General features: G+C 52.4%; 1 protein-coding gene and 2 long non-coding RNA genes across 12 annotated transcripts in view; 1 reads left to right on the forward strand and 2 right to left on the reverse strand.

The window, feature by feature from the left end:
- Window positions 1-4,778, reverse strand: part of Tmprss6 (transmembrane serine protease 6) — a 30,559-nt gene extending 25,781 nt beyond the window's left edge. For 2 of the 3 annotated variants that reach the window (NM_001439514.1, NM_001130556.1), the window contains 2 exon segments: window positions 307-541; window positions 4,577-4,778. In NM_001439514.1, coding sequence (NP_001426443.1) covers window positions 307-541 — 235 coding nt within the window. In that variant the 5' untranslated portion in view covers window positions 4,577-4,778. 3 annotated transcript variants of the gene reach the window in all.
- Window positions 4,779-4,839: 61 nt separating this feature from the next.
- Window positions 4,840-13,091, forward strand: LOC120093823 (uncharacterized). 8 transcript variants are annotated; one of them, XR_015624890.1, is made up of 4 exons: window positions 4,840-4,983; window positions 8,207-9,221; window positions 10,891-11,146; window positions 11,901-13,091. It is a non-coding gene; the product is annotated as an uncharacterized LOC120093823 (long non-coding RNA). The 8 variants fall into 8 exon arrangements; XR_015624887.1 differs by lacking the exon at window positions 8,207-9,221 and adding an exon at window positions 7,934-8,091 and having other exon boundaries at window positions 4,851-4,983; XR_015624889.1 differs by lacking the exon at window positions 8,207-9,221 and adding an exon at window positions 7,934-8,091 and having other exon boundaries at window positions 4,851-4,983; window positions 10,891-11,083.
- Window positions 9,209-12,011, reverse strand: LOC148004873 (uncharacterized). The gene is made up of 4 exons (XR_015624893.1): window positions 11,868-12,011; window positions 10,948-11,322; window positions 10,054-10,817; window positions 9,209-9,757 (listed from the first exon to the last, which is right to left on the reverse strand). It is a non-coding gene; the product is annotated as an uncharacterized LOC148004873 (long non-coding RNA).
- Window positions 13,092-14,058: the final 967 nt, after the last annotated feature.

Here is a 14,058-nt window from a genome sequence, read left to right on the forward strand (position 1 = left end):
TGTAGGCAAAGAATGGTGTGCTCCCACACCCTGGCTTGTTCAGACCCAAGAACTGGGTGCTAAAGAGTCTTCCATCCCCGGCTGAAAGAAGCAGGGAGCACCTAAGCCATGGGACTCAACAGAGGTCCAACAGCATACTCACATTGAGGGATATGGGGATGGTTACTCAGGTAGAATACAAGGAGTGAAAAAACAGCACAGAACATGGACTCCTGGGCCATCCTATGTGTCCCTCACAGCCAAGACAATCCTCCTTATATCCACCCTGAACCCTGGATCCTCAACTGGATCCTCATATTCCATTACCTAGGAAATACCAGAGCATGACTCCTGCCGAAGCCAACGCAGCCAAGACCAGCAACAGTGGTGTGAAGCGGACGTAGTCCCTGTCTTTTCTCTTGGCGTTTCTGGGGGCCTTGAACACCCCCTCTGGCTCTGCAGCTTCCTCTCCATCACCTCCATCACCCTGACCACCAGCTGCTTGGGGAACCTCAGCGGTGGGCATCCTGGTAGAACAGGGGAGCTGGAAACATCTTGGCATCTGCAAGGGAGCTTTTGCTGAGACCCAGTGACGCTCAGAAGCAAGGCAGCACCTCTGCCCATTGCATGGAAGGGCAGGGACCTTCGTGGTGACTGAGGGTGACTGCTTAGCAGCTCACAGGGAGTAGAAGTGGCCTCAAGAGGATATCCCAGAAGGCAGGCAGCCGGGCTGGAAGGTTTGGCTCTTGGTGGGTCCTGAGGTAGTGTCCACAAGCAGTTGGGAACTCCCTCTGTGAGGGTGCTTCATGTAAGCCCCTCAGAACTTTGCACCCATTGGACAGATGAAGAAGGTGAGACCCAGAGTGTCCTGGGAACAGTTCAGTCCAGGATTTGCCTCATTATCCTGGCATTTGGATGCCATTTACACAGATGAAAAATTGAGGCCCAGAGAGGCTAAGCACCCTAGTTAAGATCACACAGCAGCAGCTGAATGTCTCTTTGACTTTTCCTCTACTCTGTCTATCTCCTACAATTAACTAGTCATGGTCAAATGACAAAGGGATGTCACCTCTTCTTATTCCTTCTGTCACTTTACCTTAGTACTCCCAAGCAAAACTCTGGATACAGAAGGACACCAACCCACCCACCCACACACACCACAGCAAGAATTCCAGTTCACTGGGATCTCTCTCTCTCTCTCTCTCTCTCTCTCTCTCTCTCTCTCTCTCTCTCTCTCTCTCGCCCTCGCTCTCTCTCCCCTCTGACACCTATAGATGTCACTGTGACTCCAAAGCATACCCCCCAGAAAGTGTTGGTGGGAGAATTCACCTGGACTCTTGGAGCAGCTTCCTAGATGGCCTTTCTGCCTCCTGTCCCCTCCTCTGTCCTATCCTTCATATTGTCACGGGAAAGATCTCCTGTCCCCTGCCCTCATCCATCATATTGTCACGGGAAAGATCTCCTGTCCCCTGCCCTCATCCATCCTTCCATGGCTCCCAACTACCATGCCATGGCATCCAAACCTGCTTACCCTCTCTTGTCACACACAACACCCTTTATTCAAGCCCGTGCGACCTTAGCCTTGTGCCACCACACTGGGGCTGGGTAGAATGTGGGAATCTTTCCTATGGGTTCAGGGTCCTTGGTTAGTTAAGTCACTCGTCTTCTTAAACCCTGGGCCACCCTTGGTTAAAACTGACATGCCTGACTTTGGGCGTTGTTTCTCTCCACCTCCCTTGATAAAAAGAAGAGCTGGTGCCGGGGAGTTGACTTGCAGAGTGAAATATCTTTCTGGGCAGCTATGAGGACCTGAGTTCAAATCCCCAGAAATCCCTCACATACAAACTGGATGTACTATTGGGCATCTAATGTCAGTGCTCCTACAGCAAGATGGGACATGGAGACAGGAGAACCCTCAGAAGCTCGGGAGCCAGAACACAGACGAGATCCTGTTGCAAACTAGGTAGGAGGTGAGGACCTTTCCTTTAGCTGTCACATGTGTGTTGTGTCATATGTGTACTTTATTCATATACAAAGAACACACGCACACACACACTCACGCACGCACGCACTAAAATACAAACAAACAAACCCAGAGCCAAGCAAAACCAGGCAGTCTTTGGCCTTGTGCACCTCCCAGCCCTCTTTGGGAGCCCAGCTCAGGGTGTTTCCCTCAAATGAAGTGGTTGCTAGTGGGAAGCAATGGGACAACCATGTCTCCAGGCACAGTGCCTCTTCCTTGTCTCCTTGCCTGACCCAGAAAGGATACTGAGTCTGCCTCCAACCCCTCAACATTTCGTTAGAGCTCTCGTTTAGCATCAAAATCTACGCTGGATATGGGGGTGGGGGTCACAGTGAATACAGAGCTCCTGGCTCCATCTTCTGTACCCATAAAGATGACCACACCATGACTTTTACTATTAGACAATGGCTTGCATTGTTTGATATCCAATCCATCATAAAAATGTGTAGCTCTACCTTCCAGCTGCCCTGAGAACCCACAGTCTTCCTGTACAGCCCAGACCAGCCTTGAACTTAAAAGTGCCCCCCTCCTGCCTTATCTCCTAAGTGCTGGATTGCAGGAGTGTGGCCTCCGTCCAGCTGTTCCCATCCTTCCTGACATCTCATTGGCTCATCCAAGTCACTCTCCCCACCCTACTGTCTAGGCCACTTCATCTGCCTCTCCCAGACCCACTGTCACTACAGTGGCCCATCATGACACGACCACTCCCATCAGTGAATTCCCACACAACTGCCAGGGTGATGTCATCACCATGTGCCCAGTTTGCAAGCCACACATAGCGCCAGTCACCTAGAGCACAGTCCCAATGGGCCCCAGTGTCTTCCTCTCTTTTCCCTCCTTTGACCACAAATACACTTACTCTTTTCTGAATTACTAACCCCCAACCTAGGGCCTTTGCACTTGCCACCTCTTCTGCCAGGAACATTTCCCCTTCAGTTTGCCTCATGGCCCAAATATCCTTCAGGTCTTTCCTGCTCCCTTCCCTACTGACATTCTTTATGGTGTTCCTGGAGACCTACTCCCATCCTATCCTATGAGTCTCCCATCTTCCTTACTGCTGCACAGACACAAGGCTCTCTCCATTACCACTGTCTGACCCGCTCCCATGCAGAACCTGTTACAGTGGTTGAATAAAAAGATCCCATGCCCTTCCCTCCTACCAAAGATGCCACCCTCACAAGTGGCTGACCCATCTCCCCCCACCGTCTTTCTTGCTTCTTAACATTATTTTTGTTTGTTTGTTTTGGGTTTTTTTGTTGTTGTTTTGTTTTTCTTGACTATAACCTTGAACAACAGGGATAGTTATAAATGTTGTGGACCAAATGCCAGTCACTAGCCCTGGACATGGTGTTGGTTGTACTGTAAGACCTGTGAGTCCTCATTCACTCATAAGCAACTGTCCTCTTCCCCAGTGTTCCTCTTCTGCTGAGCTCCCTCCTGACCCACAAGCCCTGATGTGACTTCTACATTCAGTGGAGTCAGCAACCTCCTCCTCCTCCGAGCTCTCCCAGAGTGCCCCTGGAAGGGTAGTGTTCCCATCAGTGCAGCAGACCAGGTAGGTGTGCTCTCTGATCCATGATATGGAGCCCCTTGAAGGGTGCAGTCTTCTCCCCTGGTGCAGCATCTGGCAGACTGGGCACCTGCCCACCTTCTCCCACCCTCTTGACAGTGGAGAACCCTTGTCCACCCTCTGCAGGCTGAGTGCACAGGGACAGGGCCACTAGGTAGCATAGTGTAGATCTGGATTTGGCCACAGTGTGAGAGTTCCACTCCGGCCGTGGACTGGATGGCGACACACAAGCCCCATTCCACCTCCAGGAGCCTCGGCTGTTTGCTTTACTGTCTCCTTTTAGTGGTTGGTGAATCAAAAGAACTGGGAGATGAACTCCCTAAGACTGAGCAGTCGGGACTCTGACCCAGGGACATAGGAGGTACATGTTGGCACTTAGCGGAAGCCCTGCTGTGAACCCCTGAAGCTAGGGACCTGAATGTGAGCCATGGAAAAGGGACTGTTGGGAACTCCTGCCACACACATAAACCCATGTACACCCATCCCCAGATTGTGGAGACGGACAGACACACACACACACACACACACACACACACACAAGCACTCACGCATGCACGCACGAATGCACACACACAAACATACACACCAGCTCCAGCCTACAAGCCAAGAGTCCTGGTGTAGATCACACATAGTTGCAGATTAGGGCTTTGGCTCTGTCTTGCTCTCCAGAAAGCCCAGGATGTGAAGCTATATGCCGAATGAAAAATTAGGCAACCAGGCCCATAAACTGGGCCTCTCCTGTCCCTGTGCGCCTGAATCATGGACCACTTGGTCCCTGGAAGCCCTCCGGCACCCTGTACCCTAGGCCAAGTTAGGTTCGCTCCACCCACCCTTCCCCAATGGCAGCTCCGTGCACCCTGTGGCCTCTGTGCCTGGTCACTCTGGCCGAGGAGGCCCTGCAAGCCACCTCTAAGCTCCAGTAAGCCAGGTCTGACTCTTGGAGGAGATGCTGTCACCAGGCCATCCATGGAGCCTGGTCCCCTGTCCCAGAGGCCCCTGCTTACCTTCAAGAGTGGAAGGTAGGTGCTGGGCCTGAACACAGGCCTGGAGGCCTCTGTTTATCCAGGCCAAGGTCTCTCCACCCACAACTGGCCAGCTTAGGTTGGATCAATAGCCTGGAACCATGACTGGGGTGTCTGGCCCTTGTCCCTCGTGGCCTGTGGCCCCAAGTTCCATGGGCCTCCTGTCAGGTCCAGAACGGACAATGTAACTGAACACAGGTAAACAGGCAGGAGGCAAGTAATGCCCGCCTCTCTAACCCCGCCCTACCCCATGGGTGCCCAGGGGGCTGGACTTGCAGGAGCGAGAGACCTGAGCTCTCCCCTGGGGCCTGTTGCTTGGTGATATTCCTGCCTGGTTACAGACCCTGGTCCCCTAAGAACGTGAGCGGGAAACTGCAGAGCGGATTCAGGTGAGAACAGGGGTTCACACTGCTAACACTGGCCAGAAAGAGCTGGGCCCCGTGCCTTCTGGAGACAGGAGAGAAGTGGGTTGGGGGAGGGGGGCACTTGATCCACTCTTCCATTAATCTAGGAATTATTGGTGTTTATAAAGCCCTGTGGTCCACTGGCCACATGTGTCCCTTGGACATGAAATAGAGTCAGAATGAACTGAGCTGGGCTCATAGGTAAGACACATTCCAGATCCTGAGCAAGCCTCAGGATAAAAAGTCATTTATCTCATTGCTCATTTGGATACTGGTTGCAGATTGGAGCATTAAGTGGCTGCTCTCTTGGGTTAGATGGACTGTGCAAAGATGACTCCCACCTGCTTTTCTGTGTCTTGATGGTCCATCCAGGAAACTGAGGCTGCAAGCCAGGCTCATATTAGAATTCTATGGGACAGTGCTACTGCAGAGGGGCTGGGTCTCAGCCAGACATGTGATTGCCCTGTGATTGCCTGAGACAGGGAAGAGTGTAAGCAGAGTATGCCAAGCTGGCACAGACTGTCTAGGAAAGAATGGACCCTCATAGGTCAAGGGTCAGGCCTCCATGTTTGGGCAAGGACCCAGACAGAGCTGTCAGGGGACAACAATAAGAAGAGATACCAGTCAGGTTATGATGTGAGGCAGGGGCTCCTGTAGGGAATTGTGTGTGTATCTGGGGCTCAGTGTGCTATGAACATGTGATTCTCAGTGTGTATATATGTGGTGTGCGTGCATGAGTGTGTGTGTATGTGTGTATGTGTGTGTGTGTATGTGTGTGTGTGTATGTGTGTGTGGTGTGCATGTGTGTATGTGTATGTGTGCATGTGCATACCAAGCATGTAGGGAATATGCATGCAGTGTAGAATGTATGCATGGACAGATGACATATGTATAGTTAGGAATGTATGTGAGGGGGAGTGTGTAAAACAAATGGATGACAGACGTGCCTGTAGGGTGGAGTGGGTATGTGCAGGCCATGGAGCATGGAGATCTGTGTGTAAATGGGTATGTGCCTGTTCACAGTGAGGATGGACACGGGTGGTGAGGCAGGAGGTGTGTATGGAGCTGTAAGGCACAGGCGGAGTAAGGGATGGACACGGGTGGTGTGGGAAGCTATGGAGCGTGAACTGAGTGTGGACAGAGTGTGAACACACACCTGCTCTGAGATGCTGGCTGCATGTTCAGTGGACATGGGCCATTTTGTGCTAGAGGAACTAGGACAGGTCCCTGGCCTTGAGTCGTGTTCCCTGGGTGATTTCATAGCAGCTATTAACCCCTTCTGGGACAACAAAAAAACACTGTGTGAGAGCCCCGTGTTGTGAGGATGGCAAGGTGTAGTTGGGTACGTCCCCTGACAGCTCCGTCTGGGTCCTTGCCCAAACGTGGGGCCTGGCCCCTGACCTATCAGGATCCATTCTTTCCTTTACAATCTCCTTACTCTCTCCAAGTCTCCGTCTTCCACACTGCAAACCTTCCTGAGGACAGAACCTCAGGGTGGGAACAAGGTCCATATACCACTAGGACACAGACACCCTGAGCCCCTCTTCTGTGCTCTGTCCTGGTCTCTGGACTGCCAAGTGGCCTGGGACCTGGCCCAGGCAGGATGTTAGCTGAGTAATCTCAGAAAGATCTTGCACAATTGGTGGCCTCTGCACCTGGTGACCACAGCCATTGATCTACTCAGCTTGGGGGAGGGGCTGACCCCAGGAGGGCAAGGATCTAAGATCCCCAAGATCTCAGAGCCTGGAGCCATGGCTGGGGTGTCTGGCCCTCCCTTGTCTTCTGCTTCTCTCTGCTTGTCCCTACAGCAGAGACAATAGGGACATACTTCCACATAAAAGCCTCAAAGGTCTCAGTGCTCCTGGGATTCTGTATGGTACAGCACTACTGGTCATCACGCTGCTGGGCCTCTAGACTCACAGGCCTGGCTGCTATAGGTAGGGGTGTGAAGAATGGCTGATACAGGCCCTGAGGCTCAACATAATCAGGTGACAAAAGTGAGTACGGAGATTGGTGAGTCAGGATGGTTCAAAGCCAAGTCTTCCTGCCTGCTGTCAAGATGTGTCACCCCTTCAGACTGCCATCTCAGGCCTGACAAGAGCTGGAGTTGTTGAGGGCAGAAAGTTGTGAGAAGTACTCTAATACTCTAATGTTATATGACTGGAGTCCTTATAAAAAGGAGGACTTGGAGATAGACACACACACACACACACACACACACACACACACACACACACACACTGCGAGTGAAGGCAAAGACAAGATCAACTATACGTAGAGGTAAGGACAGCACACAAGTCAACAACCACTGGATTCAGGGGCGAGGCCTTGAATAGGTTCTCCTCCTCCTCCAGGAGGCAGTGACTCATGGACCCCTTGATTTTGAACTTGCAGCCTGGGTCATTCGCCAGGCACTCTTTTCCCAGGCTGAGAACCTGTGCTTTGTCTCAACAGCCTCAGTAAACTCACTCAGGCCTAACAAACCAGGGCTGGGCATACGCTGTGCACTGGACCCAATGGGTTCAGCCTCTCCCCGGTGCACACCGGCAGCAGGCTGCCCCTCCCAGGCCTGTGTGCAGCACAGTGTCTCCAGGGGCCACACATGTCAGGCCACATGGCAGCAGGGTGCAGTCACTGCCCATGAACGAAGCTGAAGGGCTGAGATAGCCTTTTTCTTCTTCTTCTTCTTCTTCTTCTTCTTCTTCTTCTTCTTCTTCTTCTTCTTCTTCTTCTTCTTCTTCTTCTTCTTCCTCTTCCTCTTCCTCTTCCTCTTCCTCTTCCTCTTCCTCTTCTCCCTCTCCCTCTCCCTCTCTCCCTCTCCCCCTCCCCCTCCCCCTCCCCTTCCCCCTCCCCCTCCCCCTCTCCCTCTCCTTCTTCTTCTTCTTCTTCTTCTTCTTATTATTATTATTATTATTATTATTATTATTATTATTAGGGACCTTTCTGCAATGGGATGATGTACACTGGGACTGTGCAGGAAGCAGGAGAGTTGGTCTTGTTGTGATGCATCAGTGGGGTCCACTTTTCCTTGGGGCATGATGGAGGAGGGAGAAGACGGTATTACTGTTAAGTCACTGTTGATAAGATTCTATGGTAAGTACTCTTTTTTAATGCTTTTATTTTTTTTTAACTTGAGTATTTCTTATTTATATTTCGAACGTTATTCCCTTTCCCGGTTCCCGGGCCAACATCCCCCTAACCCCTCCAGAACACATGAAACTCAAGACGGATGATCAAAATGTGAATGCTTCACTCCTTCTTTAAAAAGGGAACAAGAATACCCTTGGCAGGGAATAGAGAGGCAAAGATTAAAACAGACACAGAAGGAACACCCATTCAGAGCCTGCCCCACATGTGGCCCATACATATACAGCCATCCAATTAGACAAGATGGATGAAGCAAAGAAGTGCAGGCCGACAGGAGCCGGATGTAGATCTCTCCTGAGAGACACAGCCAGAATACAGCAAATACATAGGCGAATGCCAGCAGCAAACCACTGAACTGAGAACAGGACCCCCGTTGAAGGAATCAGAGAAAGGACTGGAAGAGCTTGAAGGGGCATGAGACCCCATATGAACAACAATACCAACCAACCAGAGCTTCCAGGGACTAAGCCACTATCCAAAGACTATACATGGACTGACCCTGGACTCTGACCTCATAGGTAGCAATGAATATCCTAGTAAGAGCACCAGTGGAAGGGGAAGCCCTTGGTCCTGCCAAGACTGAACCCCCAGTGAACGTGATTGTTGGGGGGAGGACGGTAATGGGGGGAGGATGGAGAGGGGAACACCCAATGCTTTTATGTTTAAAAGCAAGCTTAGATTTGGGACCAGGGTAATTTAATTCCCACAGCGACTGATGTTGAATGCTTCTATGATGTCACAACCCTCTTGAGCAAAGGATGACCACTTAAACAGTTAGATGGACAGTCCTCGTGCCAGCAATTTAAACACTCCCTGGACACCTTGAGGAAGCTACCTGGAAATGACAGCAGCTTGCTAACAGAGTAACGCCAGCTCCAGAAGGCACTGGAAGCCTTGTTTCAGCTTCGCCTGTTTCAGTTTGTGCTGGACTTGGCGAACTCTAGATAACCCTGCAGACATCTCCACCCAGGCCAGAGGACTGTCACCTCCCCAAGTGGCACAGCAGAAGGCCTGTGATCAGTCCGCCGTTTGCATAAAAGTCTGCCACAATTGGCGCACACCCACTTCTCGTCTATGTAAGTAGGTTACTCAGCTCACTTTCCCAGCCACCCTGGAGACTCTTTCCTGGGTGGCCCCCGGGTTTGTAACATTGAGTCCAATAAGATTTCTCTTTTTCCTATTTCTGATCCTTATCATTACTAGAATGGGCTGGTGACACCAAGATCATGGGACGGCAGCAGCTTTTAGTCAGCTGCCGGGAACTGCAGCAGCAAGGAACAACCGTGACAAGAGCAGCCAGGGGACAACTGAGGAGTTTCAGAGAGTGGCTGGAGGAGCAGTGACAGGCAATTAGGGTGACAGAGTCCATGAAGGATGTAAAGACCTGGAGGAGAAACTGCAAGGCCGGATCATTGGTCATGTTCAAGGGAGCTGCCCAGGACAGGGACCAAGTGTCTTATTCACCGTAGTTCAGTTGTCATGTCTGAGGAGCCGCACGCTCTGGACGCTTACAGGGTGAGGCTCCGAGCATCTGAGGCTTGTAGAAGAGCAGTAACAGAAGGCAGTGCCACCTGGTGCTTTTTCTTGCTATGTTTCTTGCTTTTTCTTGTTGCTGAAAGCAAAAGGTCATTACAATAGCTGACAAGTGTCAGGGTGGTTCAAACCCAGAGCAATAAACCTCAAGTCCAAGTATCTAGTTTCCAAAGGTTAAAGCCACGGTTCCTCACACTCACAGCTCGGAACTGTAAGCCTCTAGGTTCACGAGTCTGGTGAACACTCCAGGGCCCAGAATGGCCAGCACCAAAAGAACTTTTCCTCATTCCCCCGCCCTCCCCCCATGATTCCTATCTGGGTAGAAAAGGAAGCACAGCCAGCTGACAGGTAACATGTCCGCTTACACATACTTACATTTCCTAATAGGGTCTTATCCATGTGTTCTACATAGCACACTCTTAGCAGATATCTCCGTACTCCAGGCTGGTGGATGCCCCTATACCCTGAAGTGGGCAGGGAGAAGATTCCCTAGTGATGTGAGCCTCTCTTGAACCCTCTGTGGTAAAGGTAGGAGAGGGATCTAGGGCCCCTGTCAGACACTATCTAGATATGTGTCTGGGAAGATAGAACTGAGACAGAGGGCAGCAGAAGAATGGTTTTAGAAGAATAGTAGTATGTTTCATCTCGGTCCTAAAGTCCAGAAGTCTCCAGTGGTGCCATAGCAGGCCCAGGATGAGGGTGTGCACCCCTCCTGCTTCCCCTTGCCTCTGGTGGCTGCTGGCAGAGCTCGGCACATGGCCTCGGGCAGATGGTTCCAAATGTCCAAGAGATCAGGTTCAATGGCCAGCATTTTCTCCTTGTCCATCTTCACAATCTGCAGCCAGAGCTCCACTAGAGATGTTCAGCTCCAGGCTGGGCTCCTTCGCTAGGTGTCATCCACACTCCCAGTCTCCAAGGAGGCTTCACCTTCTATTAGCCACATGCCCTCATTTCGGTTCCCGCAACTGTTTCTCATGTGGAATAGGCTCAATAATCGGAAGTCTAGCGGTGGTGGGAGGACCTGGGAACGGAGCCAGAACCTTTTGCATGGCCACTGCTCATCACTGCCATCCGTCTGAGCCCCAGTGATGCTGGTTCCTCTCCCCAGTCTCCATTGGCATCCAGGTGTGGAATCCCAGCTGCACAAGCGAGCGAGCGTCATTATCACAGTGAGAGAATTTGCTCACCTGCCAGCTTGCTCTGCCCCTGCAGGCTCACTCCGCCCCATGCTGGAGGAAGTGTCAGGATCCATCGAGCAGGGACACCTACCCAATGGCCAGAGTTGACCGACACCAGGAGCATCTCAAGGCATCCCAGCTCCTCCGAATCTCAGCATCCAGGATGAAGGTCAAGTGCTTACAGCAGGAGTTCACTGATAAATAATTGCAAGACAGGCTGACTGCAGGTGGGCTCCCAAACACAGCATCGTCTCTAGGCCCCCTGGACATTGGATGTTAGAACGGAGGAGGTACGGGGGTAGAAAAGGGAAGAATGTTCTGATGATGGGGGACCTCCACCTCTTACTGAGGCTGTAGACCAGGCTTCTGGTCCACCGGAAAAATAGAAGTCAGAATTTTTCTTTTGCTTCCCTCATTCTTCCACATCATAGACGAGAAAGGTTCCAAGGGGCTCAATGGGAGAGACCTGGCAGGGACACAATGACCCCAAGTAAGGCTGGTGGCAGCTAAAATGGCAGACATGAGGAGGAGGAGGGGGAGGGAGAGGAGAAGGAGGAGGAGGGGGAGGGGGAGGGTAAGAGGAGGGGAAATAGGAAAGGAGGAGGAGTGGGGAGGGGGAAGGGGAGGAGGGGGAGGGGGAAGAGGAGGAGGGGGAGGGGGAAGAGGAGGAGTGGGGAGGGGGAAGGGGAGGAGTGGGGAGGGGGAAGGGGAGGAGTGGGGAGGGGGAAGAGGAGGAGTGGGGAGGGGGAAGAGGAGGAGTGGGGAGGGGGAAGGGGAGGAGTGGGGAGGGGGAAGGGGAGGAGTGGGGAGGGGGAAGGGGAGGAGGGGGAGGGGGAAGAGGAGGAGTGGGGAGGGGGAAGAGGAGGAGTGGGGAGGGGGAAGAGGAGGAGTGGGGAGGGGGAAGGGGAGGAGTGGGGAGGGGGAAGGGGAGGAGTGGGGAGGGGGAAGGGGAGGAGGGGGAGGGGGAAGAGGAGGAGGAGGCCCCTAGCTTATTTTGGGTATATGTCATACCTCCTTGAAAGAACCCTTGTGATTCTTCTTCAGGATGCTTGAGGCAGATGTACATAGAAGGAGAGCCTAGGAAGGGTGACGAGGGGCAACAGAGGCTGTGTGCCCGCCCCCAAGGGCTGCAAGGCAGACAAGAGCACCAACAGCAAACAGCAAGCTTGGGGTACCCGCCACCATCCCTGGGCCACCTGGTCCCAGTTCTGTCCCCACCTGCCGCAGCTCCAACCACCAGCACGTCTTCATCACATGCCCTTAATTATTCTATCCTCATGACAGCCCTGGTGTCGTCAGAATAAGGAAACTGAGGCACAGAGACGCTTCGGCATCCAGTAAGGTCACAGCACACAAGCTGCCCGGCTCCACAGGCTGGGGCCGCTGTCCCGCTCTGTCCCGGCCATCGAGGGCTGCAAGGGTAGATGACATCTGCTTCCCTTCCCTTGCTCACCCTCCGTCTGCCTGCACATCACCCTCCTCCTTCACAAACGAGCGTCGAATGAACAAATGGATGGATTTGTTATCGCTCTCTGTCAAGTACTTCCGTGCCTCATTGAATCTGAGCCGAGCACCCTTGAAGGCCCTTCCAGCATCTTCTCTCCCAGCAGAGCAGTCTGCTTGTGCCTTCTAAGGAGGTCTCGTGCCAGGTATGGACAGGCTGGTGAATGATGGAGGTCTACTTGTCTGTATACTCCACAAAGACTTTTTTTTTTTTACAATGAGGCTGAGGTCTCTGTGGATAATTCCAGCCCCAGGGCCAGCACCTATGGCGTACCTACAGCTGTGTGCCTGTCTACCTGCCCACTCGAGGCCAGGTGCACGGAGGGGCGGAGAAGCTGGCCTCTCCACCAGCTGCTCCCGCCCCTCAGTGCTCTGGTTTCCTGGAATCGAGGGTACCTCCTGGCATCCTGCACCTCAGGTCTCAAGCGGCTTCCTGCTTTGTTTCTAAAGGTCCCCAGTGGGTGTGTCACATCCCTGGTATCACAAAATGTCAGCAGAGGGGCTGTCCCAGGGCTGACACAGGGGTCAGGGTCAGAGCTTCTAGTGAGCTTGGGTTTCAACACTACTCCATCTCTCTACAATAAACTCCCCGTGGCAGGGGATGTGGCAGCAATCGTCTCAGAAGCTGCCACTCTTGTCTCAGTAGGTTCTTGGCACATGGTCTGAGATACTTGTCAGCACAGGCTTTAAAGAGCTGTTTTAAGTAAAACCATGTTATGAAAGCGCTCTCTCTCTCTCTCTCTCTCTCTCTCTCTCTCTCTCTCTCACACACACACACACACACACACACACACACACACACACCTCAATTATGTGGCTCTTAAGTGTGGATTTTGTAGATGGTATCATGAGAAGACGAAGCCCCTGCTGCTGCCACTGCTGGTGCCTGACCTGTGGGATGCTGGGTGTAGGAGGCTGTGGACAGAGGGAAGCTCCAGTCATGGAGTCCAAGGCTGCCTCACCTTATGACAGCCATGCCCTGGCCAGTGAAGAACTGAGAAGGGGTTCTCTTCTTCCTGCAGTGCTGTGAGCATTCCACCTTTTTCTTTCTTCGAGGCTGGCTACCCGGAGGCTGAGACAGAACTTTCTGGTTTTTGCCTTTGGTAGAAGTGTCTCCAAGGGGCAGCCCCGTGCAGCCCAGATAGAAAGTGAATGAATAAATTGATGGAAGAAAAGGAGGAGGAGGAGAAGTAGTAGAGGAAGAGAGGGAAGGGGTGGGGGAAGAAGAAGAGGGGGAGGAGGAGGAAGAAGAAGGAGAAGAAGAAAAAAAGAGGAGGAACAGGAAGAGCTTTCTCTAGACAAGTTTGCTCTCAGAAAGGTCCAGGGACTGAGGAGCTTGAAGCATACAGTCTATCCACTAGCAGCTACACTTCTCAACTGCCCTCAGCCTCAGTTTCTTCATCTGAAAAGTGGGGCGAAAGCTCCTGCCTCTCACGGACATGGCAGCTTTCTTGGTGGAGGCAGAGAGAGGTGGCTTTCTTTGCAGGTTTTTTTTTTTGGCAGGGTGAGGTAGGATGAGCTTTTTGTTTGTTTGTTTTTGGGACATGAGCTTGTCAAGTAGTCTAGACTGGCCTGGAGCTCACTATGTGGACCAGGTCACCTTCAAACCTGAGACACCTCCCACCCCCACCCCACTCCCCCCACCCCAGCCCACTCCCCCATCTTAGCTCTCTGCTGTGGGGAGGGGGGTTAGGAATGA

The sequence above is a fragment of the Rattus norvegicus genome, chromosome 7 (genome assembly GCF_021556685.1).
Source record: "Rattus norvegicus strain SHRSP/BbbUtx chromosome 7, alternate assembly SHRSP_T2T, whole genome shotgun sequence".
NCBI classification, from domain to species: domain Eukaryota; kingdom Metazoa; phylum Chordata; class Mammalia; order Rodentia; family Muridae; genus Rattus; species Rattus norvegicus.